At 39.6% G+C, this 17,812-nt stretch overlaps 1 protein-coding gene across 4 annotated transcripts in view; it reads left to right on the top strand.

Moving 5' to 3' along the window:
• Positions 1-17,812, top strand: part of pcsk5b (proprotein convertase subtilisin/kexin type 5b) — a 375,643-nt gene that overhangs the window by 69,998 nt on the left and 287,833 nt on the right. For all 4 annotated transcript variants that reach the window (XM_072585118.1, XM_072585127.1, XM_072585146.1 and 1 more), the window contains exons 4-5: positions 1,542-1,685; positions 9,054-9,130. In XM_072585118.1, coding sequence (XP_072441219.1) covers positions 1,542-1,685; positions 9,054-9,130 — 221 coding nt within the window. The remainder of the gene's footprint in view (positions 1-1,541; positions 1,686-9,053; positions 9,131-17,812) is intronic.

The following is a 17,812-nucleotide window of genomic DNA, read 5'->3' on the forward strand; positions in this document are numbered from 1 at the left end:
TTATTCATGGCCACCTTGCAACTCTTTTTTTAAAAAAAAAATTATTCGTGGGATATGGGCACCACGGCTGAGCTGGCATTTATTGCCATTGCTGTTACTGCTTGAACTGAAGGCAGTTAAGAGTTAACTATATTGTTATGTGTCAGGAATCACGTGGGCCAGGCCAGGTCAGGTCAGGATAGCAGATTTGCTTCCTTAAACGTCAATTATGCAATGGTTATATTGTTTCCATTCGACCAGCCTTTTTTAAAAAATTTAAATTCCAGGGTTTTTATTGAATTCAAAGGGCACCATTTGTAATAATAGGATTCTAACTCATGTCGCCAGAACATTGACCTAGCACTTTGGATTATGAGTCTATTCATATTAGCACTATCCTACCATCTCCTCAGCTTTTGTCTTTTAGATTATTTTAATATTCTTCCAATTGAGGATTTTGATTAACCTGGTTAATGGGCAAAACTTTGGCAGAGAGTTTAATTATAAGCAAACATTTTAGACCATACTGTTTGAAAGGTGAATACCTAAAATAGTAGGGTTCCAAAGCTTTAAGTGCACCCAAGCACACGCATTAAACTGTTGTGAACAGAAACGGGAAAAAAAATCAAAAAGACCAGTGGGATGTTGGCTTTTATGGAGAGGGAACTTGATTACAAAATGGTAAAAGCTATACAAAGTTCAAACCACACCTAGAGTAACTGAAGTTCTGAACACCACATTATACAAAGGACATATTAGCTTAGGTGTGTACATTTAAGTAGAATGGTATGTGAACTTCAATGGTTAAATTACAGGGAAAGATTAAACAAAGTATGGATATATTTTGTTAAACTTAGAAGCCTGAAGTAATTTATTTGAATTTCACAAGATATTAAGAGAAATAGATATAGATAAACTTTTTCCACTCAAAGTGGAATCGAGGAGTAACATCTGTAGTTTAAATATTAGAGATAAACCTTTTAGAAATTGAAACTAATTTTTCAAATAAACAATGGTGATGTTTGGAACTCTATTCTGCAAATTGCAGTTAATTGGATATTAAATCTATCAATCTCTTCAAAAATTGCAGATATTGAGATAGAAGGCATATTATGGGTATATAAAATTAGATCATTGATGTCCCATGACTCCCGTTGAATGGCAGAACAGGGACATGAGTCCACATGGCCTACTTCTGTTCTTGTTCTTATTTTGGGATTGACTTTGTTCTGGCATCAGCATGTGACATCTTATAATGTAAAAAGGCTGCAGAATAAAACAATGTCCTTGTTGAAGGGAAAAGGGCAAGCTGGCATATAAAAAGGACAGTTGTACATAGGCAGGGAGGCTTCAGTTAAATTCAAGGCTGAACCGACTTAATGGAATAAATATCAAACAAAATTGATGCCTTTATTTCCTATTTTTTGCAAACTGTTTTGTCACTATCTTGTTGAGAATATTTCATTCTTCTCAATGAAAATGTTGCTTTCTTGAATGCAAAAGTTTGTTATTGTATTTGATAGTAACGTTTAAACCTTGTTTTGTTTCTATCCACCCATTAGCACTGCAACGATGACACTCATCACTGCCAATCAGATATGAACATTGTTGGTGCTTGGCGGAGAGGCTATACAGGTCGAAATGTAGTGGTAACAATTCTGGATGATGGCATTGAGAGGAACCACCCTGACTTGCAGCAGAATTATGTATGTTTTGTTTTCAATTTTCTTTCAAGCAAATGCCTTTCAAAAATTTGCAAAGACTTATTTGGGTCCTGCTGTAAGTGAGTTATGACACTAAGGGAAACTAAGATAACTCAATTTAAGTGTTTTAGAAATTGTCACTGCTTCCTTTTGGCGTTTACACCCATAACCATTTGTATAAGTGGAATTTGGGCACTCCCCCATTACACTTGATTGCAAACTTCTGTTTGTGAACCAGATTCTACTGTAGTTGGGCAATAAGGGATAATTATGGTGACTGTGATTACTGCTTCTCCTTATCCCAAGAATCTATTTGCAAGTTAGAACAGTTAATTTCATTAGGTTTGTAACTTTGTTTTGGTGTCTTAGAATATATTTACTGATTGATCTAGAATTGGTACAATACAAATGCTACTGGTGTAATATGACAAGTACAAATTAAATCCTGCTATGAGTTGGATGCACTAATTTACTTTCCAGTCTCAAATTTCTTGTCAGCAAGAATTTTTTGAACCTCAAATGTAGAATCTCTCCTTAAAATTGGAACAGGTTTGCTCATTGTATTCTCTGTTGGGAAAATGCATTTATTATTTTAAGCCCCCTTGTATATCCAGTAATGACAGTATTAACTACAAATTAAAATGGGAAGTTATAAGTTGTTAAAATTTATATATGGTGAACCTATTAGATTTATGTCATCACCCTAAGTACTATACTTAAAAGATTTATTTTGAAATATAGTGAATGTGGTTTAAGTAAACCTTGATGCCAAATTGCACATAGCAATGTTCCACAAAGAGCAAATGAGACAAATAATCAGACAATCTGTTTTTAGTTAGGATGTAGGGAACACTCCGCAGAGAGTATGGGATTTTTCACTTCTGCCTGAACAAGCAGGGATGTGTTCTTGGTTTAATGTCTCCTCGGACAACGCAGTTCTCCTTTGATATTTAACTAAAATGTGAATTTAACTAGAACTAATTAAGAAAAACAGCTGAAATTTCTCTTTGGATTAGGTATCCAGTCTTGCTAGTAGAACTGCGAAATTGTACAGATGGGAATGGAGTTTGTCATCTTTATGGCAGAACCTGGACAATTTGGAGCTAGGGGAGCTTTGCAATTTTTTTTTTTAAACCATATTCTGTGGTTTCCCATTCAATCTTGTTCCCCCTTTGTCTTTGTGCCAGTTTCCAAGGCAACATTAAATGGAATTCAAACATGGTTAATTAAAGAATTGTATCTTTCTTGGATCAAGTTTGAGATTCCTTCAAATTGCTTGAACATTTGATTTCTTCAGAAGCAAGTTGTTTAAAATTCCAAAATGCACTTTTTTTAAACAAAATATTTCCAAAATCTCATGGCACTTGTTCCAATTATTGTTTGTATTTCTAAAATACATAAACATTAATAAGCATATAAAGACATTTAAATCCAATCACTTCAAGTCAACACATACCATCCACCCAGACTAATAATTCCAATTACATTATCACCCTTTATCCATATTACTTCCTTCATTACCTCTTCCTCAACTGCTAACTCAATGTTAACTCAAATTCCTCAATGCACTGTATGATGTCGTTTCTACCATCAATTAGACATTTAAGTTAGCTGTGATTCATTATTGAACCTTTTTTATTTGTTTTTATGCACATTCCATTCTTTCATTATGCTTCTATTTTATTATTGTTGAATTATCATTTCTTTATTATTATTATCATTATTATTATTATTATCATCATCATCATCATCATCATCTATGGGGTGGCATCAGTGGTTAGCACGGATGCCTCTCAGTGCCAGGGACTCCGGTTTGATTGCATCCTTGGGTGGCTGTGCAAACTCTCCACACAGACATTCGCTCTGTATTTGCTTGGCTTTCTGCCAGGTGCTCTATCTTCCTCCTATAGTCAAAAGGTATGCAGATTAGGTGGATTAGCCATGCTGAATTCTATAGTGTCCATTGATGTGTGGGCTAGGTGGATTAGCCATGGGTTAAATGGTCTTGCAGAGATGGGGCAAGGGCCTGGGTCTGGGTAGAATGCTCTTTGGAGAGTCAGTGCAGACTAGATGGGCCGAATGACCTCTTTCTGCATTGTAGAGGTTTTATACATAGCCCCGCAATCTGCATTGTTATTGTTGGGGGAGAAAGGTAGATTTTTTTTTAAAAGACTGACTTGATTCCAATTACTGTCTCTTACCGGGTGGCATTTTAGTGAAACAATGTTGTATTCCCTCAAAAACCTCAACATGCTGCCAATATTGCAGATATGGACGTAGTGGTTTAACTGCAATTTAATGTTTTACATAGACTAATTGTTATACATTGGTTATTTATACTGTTTACTTAAAATAACATCTAAAATTCATTAGTCAAAGAGCAAGGAAACATCTCTTTGGTCCAACTCATCCACGCCAACTGGAAATCCGAATCTGACCTAGTACCATTTGCCAGCCTTTGGCCCATATCCCTGTAAACCTTCGTATTCATATACCCATCTTGATGCCTTTTTAATTGTTAAAATTGTACCAGCCTCCTCCACTTCCTCTGGCAGTTCATTCCGTACATGTACCACCCTCTACATGAAAACGTTATCCCACAGGTCTTTTTTAAAACCTTTCCCCTCCCCTTTAAACCTGTGCTGTCTAGTTTTGGACTCCCTAGAAGAACGATTTTGACTACTCACCCAGTACAGGTTGAGGTTAGGGAAAGGTGTGTGAATACTCTCAAGCAGGTCAACATAATGAAGAAGGAAGTGTTGGGTGTGTTAAAATACATTAAAGTAGATATGTCCCCAGGGCCAGGATACTGTAGGAGGGAACAGAGGAAATACAGAAGAACCCCAATTATCCGAACGAGATGGGCGGGCACTGTTTTGTTTGGATAATTGATTATTCAGTTAATTGATTTCCTCTAGGACTCGGAGTGTTTTTTAAGTCTGCTCCCCATTCAGGAGACTAGGCAGCAACACACCTTGCGTGAGCCCCACCTGACCCCAACCCCATCTGCCCCACACCCAGTCCGTCCAACCCTGCCCGCTCCCATCCCGCCCCCTCCCAAACACCTTTCACTCCCACCCCACCCCCCAAATCCTGTTCAATTTCCCCAATCCCGATCCCGAACCCGTCTAACCCCATCTGCGCCCTTGCCCCCCAGCAGACCCGCCCCATGACTGGGGGTGTTCTGCAGGGATCAGTACTGGGACCTTTTGTAATATATGTATATAAATGATCTGGAGAAAAATTATGTCCTTTGGATAATTTGATATTCAGATAATTTGAGGTTCCTCTGTAGTTGGACCCTTAACAGATATCTTTGCAACCTTTTTAGCCTCTGGCGAGGTTCCAGAGGACTGGAGAATGGCAAATTTTTTTGACTTTGTTTGAGAAAGGAAACCGAGATCATCCAGGCAACTACAGACCGGTGAGCCTGACGTTAATGGTGGGAAGCTTTTGGAGAAGATACTAAGAGACAGGATTTATTCACATTTGGAAGTGAATGGACTTGTTAGTGATGGGGGGACAGCCTGGATTTGTGCAGGGAAGATCATGCCTCATCAACTTGATAGTTTTTTTTTGAGGAGGCTACAAGAATGATTGAGAGAAGGGCACTAGATGTTGTCTATATGGACTTTAGTAAGACATTCGATAAGGTACTTCGTGACAGGCTGGTCCAGGCTGAGCTGTCTAGATGGATACAATGCTGGCTTGGTCATAGAAAACACACAATAGTAGTGGAAGGGTGCTTTTCTGAATGGAGATCAGTAACTGGTGGTGGTCTGCAGGGAACAGTACTGGGACCTTCATAATATATGTATATAAATGATCTGGAGAAAAGTTATGGGTGGTCTGATTTAGTAAGTTGGTGGTGTTGCAGATAGCGAGAAGAATTAGTGGACGGCACGGTGGCACAGTGGTTAGCACTGCTGCCTCACAGCGCTAGAGACCCGGGTTCAATTCCCGCCTCAGACGACTGACTGTGTGGAGTTTGCATATTCTCCCCGTGTCTGCGTGGGTTTCCTCCCACAGTCCAAAGATGTGCAGGTCAGGTGAATTAGCCATGCCAAATTGCCCGTAGTGTTAGGTAAGGGGTAGATGTAGGGGTATGGGTGGGTTGCACTTCGGCGGGGCGGTGTGGACTTGTTGGACCGAAGGGCCTGTTTCCACACTGTAAGTAATCTAATCTAATTGTCCAAGGATGCAGAGGAATATAGATTGCAGAATTGGGCAGAGAAATGGCAGATGGAGTTTAATCTGGACAAATGACAGGTGGTCATTTTGGAATCTGAAACTCAGGTGTGATTTATACTGTAAATGGCTGAACCCTTAGGACCATTGACATACAGTGGGGTTCTGGGCCTATAGATCCACAGATCGCTATAAATGGTAACAGAGATGGACTCGATGGTCAAAGAAGGCATACAGCATGCTTGACTTCATTGGCCAGGACAATGAATATAAAAGTTGACAAACTGTGCAAAGCTTTAGCTAGGCCACATTCGGAATATTCCATTTCTGGGCACCACAATACAGAAAGACATGGATACTTTGTAAAGGGTGCAGAGAAGATTTACCAGGATGTTACCTGGTCTGGAGGTTTTAGTTATGAGGAGAGGTTAGATAAACTCGGATTATTTTCACTGAGGGGTGACCTGACAGAGGTTTATGAAATTGAGAAGCATAGATAGGGTGGATGGTCAGAAGCTTTTTCCCAGGATAAGAAGATCAATTACAAGAGAGCATTCATTCAAGGTGAGAGGGTTGAAATTTAGGAGAGATGTGTGGGGAAAATCTTTCACACAAGGGTGCCTGGAATGCACTTCGAGTGGAGCTGGTGGAAGCAGGAACATTAGCAAATAGAAGACTTATCTTAATAGACACACAATCATGTGCTGAACAGAGAGATATAAACTCTCTGTAATAAGTAATAGTCTAAACAGGAATTAGGAAGCAGTGCAGACTTGCTGTATTGTATTGTGTTGAATTAGTCTCCCTTATGATTTTATAAACGTCCTATAAAATAACCCTCAGTCTGCAATGCTCAGGAAAAATAAAACCCCAGCCTATTCAACCTCTCCCTTTTAACTCAAATCCTCCAGTTCTGGCAACATCCTTGTAAATATTTTCTGTGCCCTCTCCAGTTTAACAACATCCTTCTTATAGAGGGGCGATGAGAATTGTTGGCAGTATTCTAAACGCGACCTCACCAATGTTCTATACAGCTGAAACATGACATCCCAACTCCTATACTCCGTGTTCTGACCAATGAAGACAATTGCACTAAACACCACCTTCACCGCCCTGACCACCTGCAATTCCATTTTCGAGGGGCTATGCACCTGTACCCCTTGGTCTCTTTGTTTGGCAACACTCCCTGTAGACCTACCATTAACTGTCTCAGTTCTGACCTGGTTTACCTTACCAAGATGCAGCACCTCACATATATCTAAATTAAACTGTATCTGCCACTACTTGACCCATTGGCCCATTTGATCAAAGTCCCATTATACTCTGAGGTAATCTTGTTCACTGTTCACTACACCATCTCTTCTGGTGTCATCTGCCAACTTGCTAACCATGCTGCCTGTATGCACATTTCAAATTTATATAAATGATTTGGAAAGCAGTGGACCCAGCGTTGGTTCTTGTGGTGCACTGCTGGTTACAGGCCACCAGTCCGACTCTCTACCACCACCCTCTGTCTCCTACCTTAAAGCCAATTTTGTACCAAATTGACTAGCTCCTCCTGGATCTCATGTCGTCTAATCTTATTAACAAGTCTACAGAAACTTATCAAACACTTTGCTGAAGTACATATCGATAATGTCTACCACTCTCCCTTCATCAATCTTCTTTGTCACCTCTTCAAAAAAATCTCAAACTCAAACCCAATTTCCCATGCACAAAGCTCTTTGACTATCCCAAGTCAGCCATATTCTTTCCAAATGAATGTAAATCCTGTCCCTCAGAATTCCCTCCAATGACTTACTGACCACTGAAGTAAGGCTTGCAGCCTTTCTTAAATAACGGTACCATGTTGGCTAACCTCCAGACGTCTGGCACCTCACCCAAGGATGTCGATGAAACAAGCATCATAGCAAGGGGCCTAGCAAACATTTCTCTAGCTTCTCACAAAGTCCTTGTTCATTTAATGTTCTGTGAAACAGTTTTCCAAAATTCACCCCCTCTTATGCAACACCAAGCTTACTTTAATTGAGTATAATTATTGCTATTATTTCTTTTACCAAAATTCATTATCTTTCTTACTGACACTAAATTGATGTGTCACTTTTTAGCCCAAACCCCATTTAATCAATATCCTTTTGTAGTTTCTTTCTTTCTATGAAAGAACTGTATCTCCTATTTTCTCACTTGAGCCAGTATGCTGTCATATCCCTAATTTCATGCACCTTTTATCCTTCTCTTGTGATCTCACATTATTACTCTTTTGTATGCTCCACATAATGTACACACACTACATTTTCTCTCATCTACTGTATCTGCTCCCTTTTTCAAAACATTTCCTAAGCTTTGTTGAAATTGATTATATTGGTTGTAAATTTGGAGCCTATAACTAAAGTTTGTCATCTTGATGCATGTTAGTTTTATTCTTAATTAATGACTTCTGCTCTTCTGCTATATCAGATTAAACTAGCTGGCTCACAATTAAACTCATTTAGCTTTGTTTCCTTTTTTAAAACTTGATACTGTATTGGCCAATTCTAATGGTCTGACATGCAACCATACTTGGAGTCCTGAAATATTTCCAAGGCTACCTGGGTTTGATCTCTCAATAACTTAAAGATCCTACTGTGTATCCCACTGCACTGATGGAAACTTGCATCTGCTACAATGACAATGAATTAAACAGGAGAATGCTGGGAATAAGCAGCAGATCAGTCAGTAGCTATAATAGAAGACTAGTTTAATATGTTTTGGGAATATAACCTTAATCAAGACTGCCCTGTCCTCTTTGTTTTTCCCCTCCCCTTTCTGTATACCTGGTGATTGCCACCATTTTCTGTTGTTTGTTAATATTTCCAAAACTTGCTGCGTTTCGTTCTTCTCCTCCATCCATACAATGGTTCTGACTGCCAAGAAATGTTGGCTGAAACTATTGGAATGGCTTTAACATTTTCAATAATCTTGGAATAATTCTGTCTGAGGAATGATGTACGTCATCCAAAACCTAGTTTGTTTGTTATTCTCATGAGGCCAGGGGATGATATTAACACACATTTCCCAACAACTCTTGTGTAGCTAAGTTGAATCATTTATGCATGGAAAACCTTTTAAGAATGCATGAATTTTACAGTGACTTTATTTATTAATGTAGTTGTGTGATTTTCTTTTCTTCCCTTCTTGCTGTAGGATCAAATGGCTAGCTTTGATGTCAATGGAAATGACTGGGATCCCATGCCTCGTTATGATGCCAGCAATGAGAACAAGTAAGGGAAATATCTATTTCTGTTTCAGCACCTGTCTTCCATACACGGTTTCAGTTGAACTTGGCCTATGAAGTTTCTCAATTTAACTTTGCTTTCCTTTCTTAATGTTGAAAGAAAATTACAAATTTGAAGCTCGAATTTTCAATGTCCCATAAGCTACATGAGTTGCATTTCAACGAGAGTCTTACAACAACTACATTTATAAAATATTCCAAAGTGTTCATTGGGTTACACAAATAAATATAGATATATAATATTCCACTTTTATATCCCACATTAATTTTTTGCATGTTAGACGCTCTGAACTAATTTATTTAGTTGGAAAATTTTATGAAGTATATGCTTAAATTTCTGACTTTCAGTTTTGGCCACTAAGGCTTCCTGCTGTGACAACCTCTACACTTAGCTGGTCCTGGATTCTGGGACTCAGAAACGGGAGACTGTTCATCTTTCATATGGCTTTTTCCCCCGGTGGGGTATTTTGGCTCATGTGGAAATGCTTGTATTGTCTCTTGTAGCATAAGAAACTAGTCATAGATATCATAGCAAAAAAGCTAGAAGATGTTTATTGCAGTTAAATTACACAACACTAAATTACAACAGAGTAGCAAGTTCTGATTCAAGTGATCCCAGAGTAAATCTTTTAAAGGTGTGTAGATATAGTGATCTTGAGACCTTCTTGGCCATTGTTGGTGCTGGCACTAGTGGGACTAAAGAGCTGGTGATTTGCTGTCGGCTGCTTTAGTTGGTACGTATGCCTTCTCTGTTGACTGAGAAATTCTGTCATGTGAATAATCTTGTTTGTGGACTACTACTTTACACTCGCCATGTTTCACTTTTTGAGGGATTGCACTTGACATTTGTTTCACTTTTTAACAGATTAAACTTTTCAAAACATTTCAAATGTTTTAATAAAAAATTATAATTTTTTTAAATTGTGGAAAGATGTCAGTGATTTCAATTCATGTTACAATGTCCTTGTTATCCAAGTAAATTTGCACACAATCACTTCACTGAGCAGGTAAAAGTGGCATATCACAGTAATTACTTTATTTCATACTGCTTGTTCATTAAACATTTTTTTAAAAAACTCCACTGCTTAAAAATTAGAGTCCTTTAAATGATTCATTGCAGAACAATTCCACATCCTCAACAGCTTCACTTAAGAGTCTTTTGTTTTACTGTTTGGAATTTGGAGAAGGCAACATTTAGAAAAATAGCCCCTGGCATTTATGCAGCTAAATCTAGACTTGCAGCAGTTGTATATCCAGGTAAAATGGGGCTTAGAGATCCATTACCAGCCTGCAGAAACTAGATCAAACAATAAATGTCAGAAGCCAACAAACTAATTCAGAGCTCCTGAAATCCGATTTCATGGAAGGCAGATGAGAAAAGAAGTTTGGGTACCCAGAGTGCTAGTCTTTTAATTCATTTAAGACATGTCCTCCAGAAGAATGAGTGTAGCATTTGATGTTTGGAGGTATGGAAAATGATTTTCATATCTTTACGTGGTAGCTATTGGAAAGTTGAATCTTTTGAATTTTGAAACATATGGCAACCTGAAATACTTCAAAAGCCTAACATAGCCAATGTAAGAATTCTTGAGCAGGATTATTTGGGTTGAGTCAGTGATGCATGCATCCATGCAATCGCAACAACTCCTCAGCTATTGGCCAGGATTTCTGTAATGCCAGCAGTAGCAGTGGCTGGGACTAAAAGTAGTTCTCTGATTCTTAAATCCACGAGTACAGAGGCAGCTGAGTAGGGGTTTCCTGTTTGTGTATTCCCTATGGTAAGTGGAGGAGGTGGTGTTGGTGATGGTTATGGACCCAGGTGTCTTTGTGGAGAGACCAGACAATGAGGCAGCATTTGCAGGGGAGCAGGGATGAATGTCTGATGTGGAAAGGGAGCCCTTGAGATGGTGAACTAGGGAACTTTACCTCCCCTCGTAACCCTCCGCTTGCCAACCTGCTGATGGGAAAACCTAACATTCTGTACCATTTTATGTTATGTGAATGAATGCAGAGGAATCTGCAAATTTGTTAATTTGTTTTGTTTTTATGTCCTTGCTGTTTTGTTTGCATTTATTTATTTTTGGACACCGGGCCAGTAATTGGATACTGTACTGTTACAAACTACTACATACAGTTGTGGAAAAAGGAAAACTTACTGGTGGTGACCTCAGTGCTGATGTGAAAAGTTCCTGCCCTCATCTTGCACAAAGCTCAGTGTGTACTACAGGATCAGAGTTATTGGGTATTTTAGCAACTGTATAGCTATTGAGGCTGGTAAATTTTGTATTGGATCTTCAGTAAATCCTCCATTGGTGGTCTGGTTCTTCATTTAAGGATATTTCAATTTAAATCTATTTACAGAATTGTACTCAATTGGACAGTATGTAATAGCCAGGAAATGAGAAGCCAGCACAATTTACTTGAATTGAACTCTGGGAATCTCATTAAGAAATATTTAACATAAAAAGGTTTTGGTGTTTTGACCACCCAAGATAGTTACTATCCCTCATCCCCGTAAGGGGGAGGGGGGGGGGTGCATTAGAGTTTAATAGTACAGTACTTTATTGTAAATTGAATAGTTAACCATATCAACAGATCAGTACAAATCTGGAATTTTTTCATATACTGTGTTGGTTTTAAATGCAGAAAGTCCTCTCCCTATTAGATTCTATCTTTATAGACCATCCAATTCTTCTGTCTTCCCATTGCAATGTTATTGAAAACGTTTAAGCTCTAATACTGAGCACATTGTTTGCTGTGCTCACCAAGCCATTTTCTCCTTACACCCACTCACCTCAACCTCCTTTTTAACTTCCAAAGTTTTGGGAGGTGCAAATTGTGGAGGAAGAAAGAAAACAACTGCATGAAATGGAAAATCCTAATGTGTAAAAATACAGTTGAAAAAATTCCAGAAAGATACTCATCACAGATCTGTGTTTTGGAAAGGTAAAAGACTAAAACCACCAGTTAAATTCTCCAGTTGGATTCTGTTTAGAATAACATCCAGATGAGACTCCTGCAACTGAAGTCTTAAAATTTGTAGCAGAATGTTGTTTGTTTAGTCATACCAAACTCCACTCAGACCAGTGTCCGAGCTTGTAACAAGAATGTGCATGATCTCACAGGTAGTGACTTTAAAGTCATGAAGTGTTAGTCTATCATCTTGGTGTAATCTGTTGTTGGCTGTTATGATAAGGAGTGGCTTTGTGACACTGTCAAAAATGATCATATTTGCTACATCCTTGTCTCAATATCAGCTTGACTCGAAGCTTTAATAAGTCATAGGAAAATAAACTTGCAAGTATGAATATGACGGGCTTTGTGAAAGGAAACCTGTTGCATTGAACACACTGCCATGTAGTCAGTGCTGACCAAGTTGGCTAAGCTGTCAATGGCCTTATGGTGACTGCACAATGGCTTCTTTCTTCACCATACTAATTCTGTGATTAGTAAATTATTGGGCTTTTAAGCAGAGCTAGATTGGATTTTGTTCGCTTTGCTTTTAAACAGGTTTGTAGCTCGGGACCTAGGAGTTTTGAACTAAAGGCTGAATAGATTAGATTCCCTACAGTGTGGAAACAGGCCCTTCAGCCCAACAAATCCACACCGAACCTCCTCAGAGTATCCCACCCAGACCCATTCCCCTCCGACTAATGCACCTAACACTATCGGCAATTTAGCATGGCCAATTCACCTGACTTGCACATCTTTGGATTGTGGGAGGAAAGCGGAACACCCGGAGGAAACCCACGCAGACACGGGGAGAATGTGCAAACTCCACACAGACTGGAATTGAACCTGGGACCCTGGTGCTGTGAGGCAGCAGTGCTAACCACTGAGCCACTGTGCCACCCTTCAAAAAACTAACTCCAACAATGTCCCAAGCTACACGTCCTTCAATACAAAACAGTAGGCTCAAATTAATTATGTATTTCATGTTGGTATTGGCTTACACATTAGATGGGAAGTAAAGACAGCTTTCATGGGTGTTTTGGAGGTGGATGGTGTTCTATTATTCTTTTTCTGGGTTTTCTTCTCCTTCACTCTGTATCGATGACTTGCATGTTGCTGGCACTTTCAGATATTGAGAAGTGTAGTAAATAATTCTAATATTAATAAGATGGTAGAATTAGAAAACAAGTGACAGATGGATTTTTCATGTCAATTAATATAAAGAAATTTAAAATGTTTCAGGTTAGGTTGGATGACCCTGTGAAGCAGAGAGCATTAGGATAGAGTTTTACAAGGAGTTGCTGTTAATGTCTTCAGAAAACTAATTTTTAATGGAATTTGTTTTCCTTATATAAGGTTGAACGTAAAGTCAATGAAATGGTAAATCTGTCTAAAATCTTACACCATTTCAGTATGGTGTGCTGTTGTCTAAGTCAGTCAGTATCTGAAAGGGTCACCTGACATCACGATAAGCTTTGACCATTAATATTTAAAGTACTTTTTCAGGAAGGAGCTGTGTTTGTTTTAACCAGTTCTGGTGCTTTGTTACCAAGACTGAGAATATTTTAGTAACTGCAATGTGAACTAACTTTTAAAGTTGAGCCTGATATGTCTCAAGAGACAATCATGTATCATTGTATTTTAACTAGCAACTAATTGATATGTAATAAATCTACTTACTGTTTAATCAAAAGTGAACCTGTCCTCTGCTGAAGGAGAGATCCCTGATTTATCAATGTCCAACTTACAAATGCTCATGCTTACAAAGGTGATCCCATACATGGTTATAATTTTAAAGACCCGACATGTGAACATTTCTTTTACTTATGAACATTTGCTTTCCAGTATCCTGCATTATATTCTGACTTGCAAACGGATTCCAAAACACAGCCCATTTGCAAGCTGGGGATTACCTGTATGTCACGTGGGTGTCCTTCCCCACATTGCAAGAGGAGCATTACCAATATCGATCGGAAGGGTTGATGGCAGTGAACATATCCAAGATCATATCTGACTTTGAGATGGTGATATCAGTGAGCACTTTGATAATCTTAAAATGTACAATTGGCCTTATAATATAGGAAGGAACTTGTGGGAACAGAGGATGTGTAGCCCATCTTGGGCAGAACGTTGCCTTGTTAAGGAAATTAAATAGAGTCTTTAAAAATTGGGGATGTAAAACTCTTGTCCAGGAGTTTCGGGACAATTTTGGTGGAGGTGTTTAAAATTGCAGCAGTGCAACTGAGTAGAAAGAAACCTATTTTCTAGTGAACAAGGTGTTGTAACTGCAAATTACATCAGAAATTCAGAATGGAGAGCAGGAGAGGCTGTGAATTAAATTAGGCCATCTTAAATTTTAAGAATAGGTTACACTGCTAGCAACAGTTATTGAGTGATGTGATCAGAAGAGCAAAAAAATCTTGGGCTTTCACTGTTCAGTGAAATATTTGATTGAATGGGCTGGATAGTGATTATCCATTGTGTAATTTTATGGAATTCAGTGGTATGCAGACTAAGAGCACCCTATGTCTTATTGCTTACTTGGTAAAGGAAGACTACTGGACGCATTAACCATTGTCTTGCACTATAGATCGGAGGTTAAATTTGCTTGGTTCTATGGAAACTAGCAATGTGCTCAGTTTAGATGTCAACATGGCTTAGTGTTGCAATTGTGACTTGTAATATACTCCTACAACCTCAAAATCAACTTCAACCTGCACTATAATGTCAGTTTATTTTGATTGAACTGTACAGTTTGGTTTGGCATTAATTGTTGATGCTCATTAGGAAATTTCAAAGTGGTGCAAATCTCTCTTTGCTGCTGCCAATAACCTCAGTCACACGTGAAAACCTGTTCAGACTAACAAACACATTCTCAAGTGTAATTTTTTTTTCTGTTTTTGTTTTCTAATGGTTATCAGTCACAAGATAATCCAAATCCTCCTCCTTCAACTAAATCAATTTTATTAATAGCAACAACTTGGGTATACTTTATTTGCTCTTACTATGAGTGTTGTTTGCAAGACAGACATGTATGTCCCATCTCTAAATAGCCTCGAAATAAGAAGCTTGTTAGGTTTTTTAATCCCCAGGAGCAACAGCTGCCGGGAAGTCTCTTTAGGAATTTAGAACAGTGGAGATGGCAGTTACAGCAATTCAATGTTCCTCCTGCAGAATATGGGAGGTAAGGGTCACCACTAGTGTCCCTGCTGACCTCGTCTGCAGGAAGTGCACCCAACTCCAGCCCCTCGTAAACCAAGTTAGGGAGCTGGAGCTGGAGCTGGATGAACTTCAGATCATTTGGGAAGCAGAGAGGGTTATTGGGAGGGATGGAAAGGGAACCAGCGGTCAGTGCAGTGATCCCCTGTGGCTGTTCCCCTCAATAACAACAAGTATACCGTTTTGGATACTATTGGGTGAGACGACTTAGCAGGGGTAAGCCATGGGGTCCAGGTCTCTGGCACAGAATCTGTCCCTGCTGCTCAGAAGGGAAGGGGGGAAGAGCATTAGTCATTGGGGACTCCATAGTTAGGGGAACAGATAGAAGGTTCTGTGGGAATGAGAGAGATTCACAGTTGGTGTTGCCTCTCTGGTGCCAGGGTTCATGATGTCTCTGATAGTGTTCTTGGGATCCTTGATGGGGAGGGGGAGCAGCCCCAAGATATGGTCCACATAGGTACTAACGACATAGGTAGGAAAAGTGATGGGGATTTAAGGCAGAAATTCAGGGAGCTAGGGTGGAAGCTTAGTGCTCGAGAAAAAGAGTTGTTTTCTCTGTGGTTTGTTGTCCAGGTCACGTGCTGGTGAGATGAGGAGTAGGGAGAGAGAAGAGTTCAACACGTGGCTACAGGGTTGGTGCAGGAGGGAGGGTTTCGGAAACCTGGATAATTGGGACTCATTCTGGGGTAGGTGGGACTTCTACAAACCGGATGGTCTACACCTGAACCAGAGGGGTACCGATATGCTGGGCGGGTGATGTTTGCTAGTGCTATTTGGGAGGGTTTAAAATAATTCAGCAGCGAGATAGGAACCTAAATTGTAGTTCCAGGGTCGAGGAGGTTGAAAGATGTGAGCTAAGAAATGAAGTTTCAAGGTTGCAAGTGTACCAGCCAGCAGGAAGGCGATTTGAAGCGTGTCTAATTCAATATCAGGAGCATGTGGAATAAGGTGGATGAACTTATAGCGTGGGTTGGTACCTGGGACTTTGATGTTGTGGCCATTTTGGAGACATGGATAGAGCAGGGACAGGAATGGTTGTTGCAGGTCCTGGGATTTAGATGTTTTAGGATGAACAGAGAAGATGGTAAAAGAGGGGGAGGTGTGGCATTGTTAGTCAAGGACAGCATTACGATGGCAGAAAGGATGTTTGAGGACTCATCTAATGAGGTCGTATGGGCTGAGGTCAGAAACTGGAAAGGAGAGGTCACCCCTTTGGGAGTTTTTCTATAGATCTCAGAATAGTTCCAGAGATATGAAGGATAGGATAGCAAAGATAAATCTGGATAAGAGCAAGTGTAACAGGGTAGTTGTTATGGGGGCCTTTTAACTTTCCAAATATTGACTGGAAATGTTATAGTTTGAGTCAGTTAGATGAGTCAGTTTTTGTCCAAAGTGTACAGGATGGTTTCCTGACAGTATGTAGACAAGCCAACAAGGGTTGAGGCCACATTGGATTTGGTACTGGGTAATGAACCTGGCCTGGTGTTAGATTTGGAGGTAGGTGAGCACTTTGGTGACAGTGAACATAATTCGGTTATGTTTACTTTAGCAATGGAAAGGGATAGGTATATAATTCAGGGCAAGAGTTATTGCTGGGGGAAAGGTAATTATGATGTGATTAGGCAAGATTTAGGATGCATAGGATGGGGAAGGAAACTGCAGGGGATGGGCACAATTTGAAATGTGGAGCTTGAAGGAACAGCTATTGTATGTCCTTGATAAGTATGTGCCTGTCAGGCAGGGAGGAAGTGGACGAGCGAAGGAGCTTTGGTTTACTAAAGAAGCTGAGTCTCTTGTGAAGATGAAGATCGCAGCTTCTGTTATGATGATTTGGAGATGCCGGTGTTGGACTGGGGTGTACAAAGTTAAAAATCATACAACACCAGGTTATAGTCCAACAGGATTAATTGGAAGCAAGCTAGCTTTCAGAGTGACGCTCCTTTGGTACCACCTGATGAAGGAGCGTCACTCTGAAAGCTAGCTTGCTTCCAATTAATCCTGTTGGACTATAACCTGGTGTTGTATGATTTTTAACTATATTAGGATGGGATGTGAAGGCTCAGTTAGGGCGCTTAAGAGTTACAAGTTAGCCAGGAAAGACCTAAGAGAGCTAAGAAGAGTCAGGAGGGGGCATGAGAAGTCATTGGCAGGTAGGATCGAGGAGAACTTTCTCCACCCATTCATAAAGATGTTGTGAAATTTGAAAGGGTTCAGAAAAGATTTAAAAGGATGTTTCAGGATTGGAGGATTTGAGCTATAGGGAGAGGTTGAATAGGCTGAGGCTGTTTTACCTGGAGCGTCGGAGGCTGAGGGATGACCTTAAAGAGGTTTATTAAAATAATGAGGAGCACGGATAGGGTAAATAGACAAGGTCTTTTCCCTGGAGTGGAGGAGTCCAGAACTAGATGGTAATGGTTAGCACGAGGGGAAATAGCTTTAAATTGACGGGTGATAAATACAGGACAGTGTCCGAGGTGGTCTCTTTACTCAGAGTAGT

The sequence above is a fragment of the Chiloscyllium punctatum genome, chromosome 2, assembly GCF_047496795.1.
Source record: "Chiloscyllium punctatum isolate Juve2018m chromosome 2, sChiPun1.3, whole genome shotgun sequence".
In the NCBI taxonomy this organism is placed as follows: Eukaryota; Metazoa; Chordata; class Chondrichthyes; order Orectolobiformes; family Hemiscylliidae; genus Chiloscyllium; species Chiloscyllium punctatum.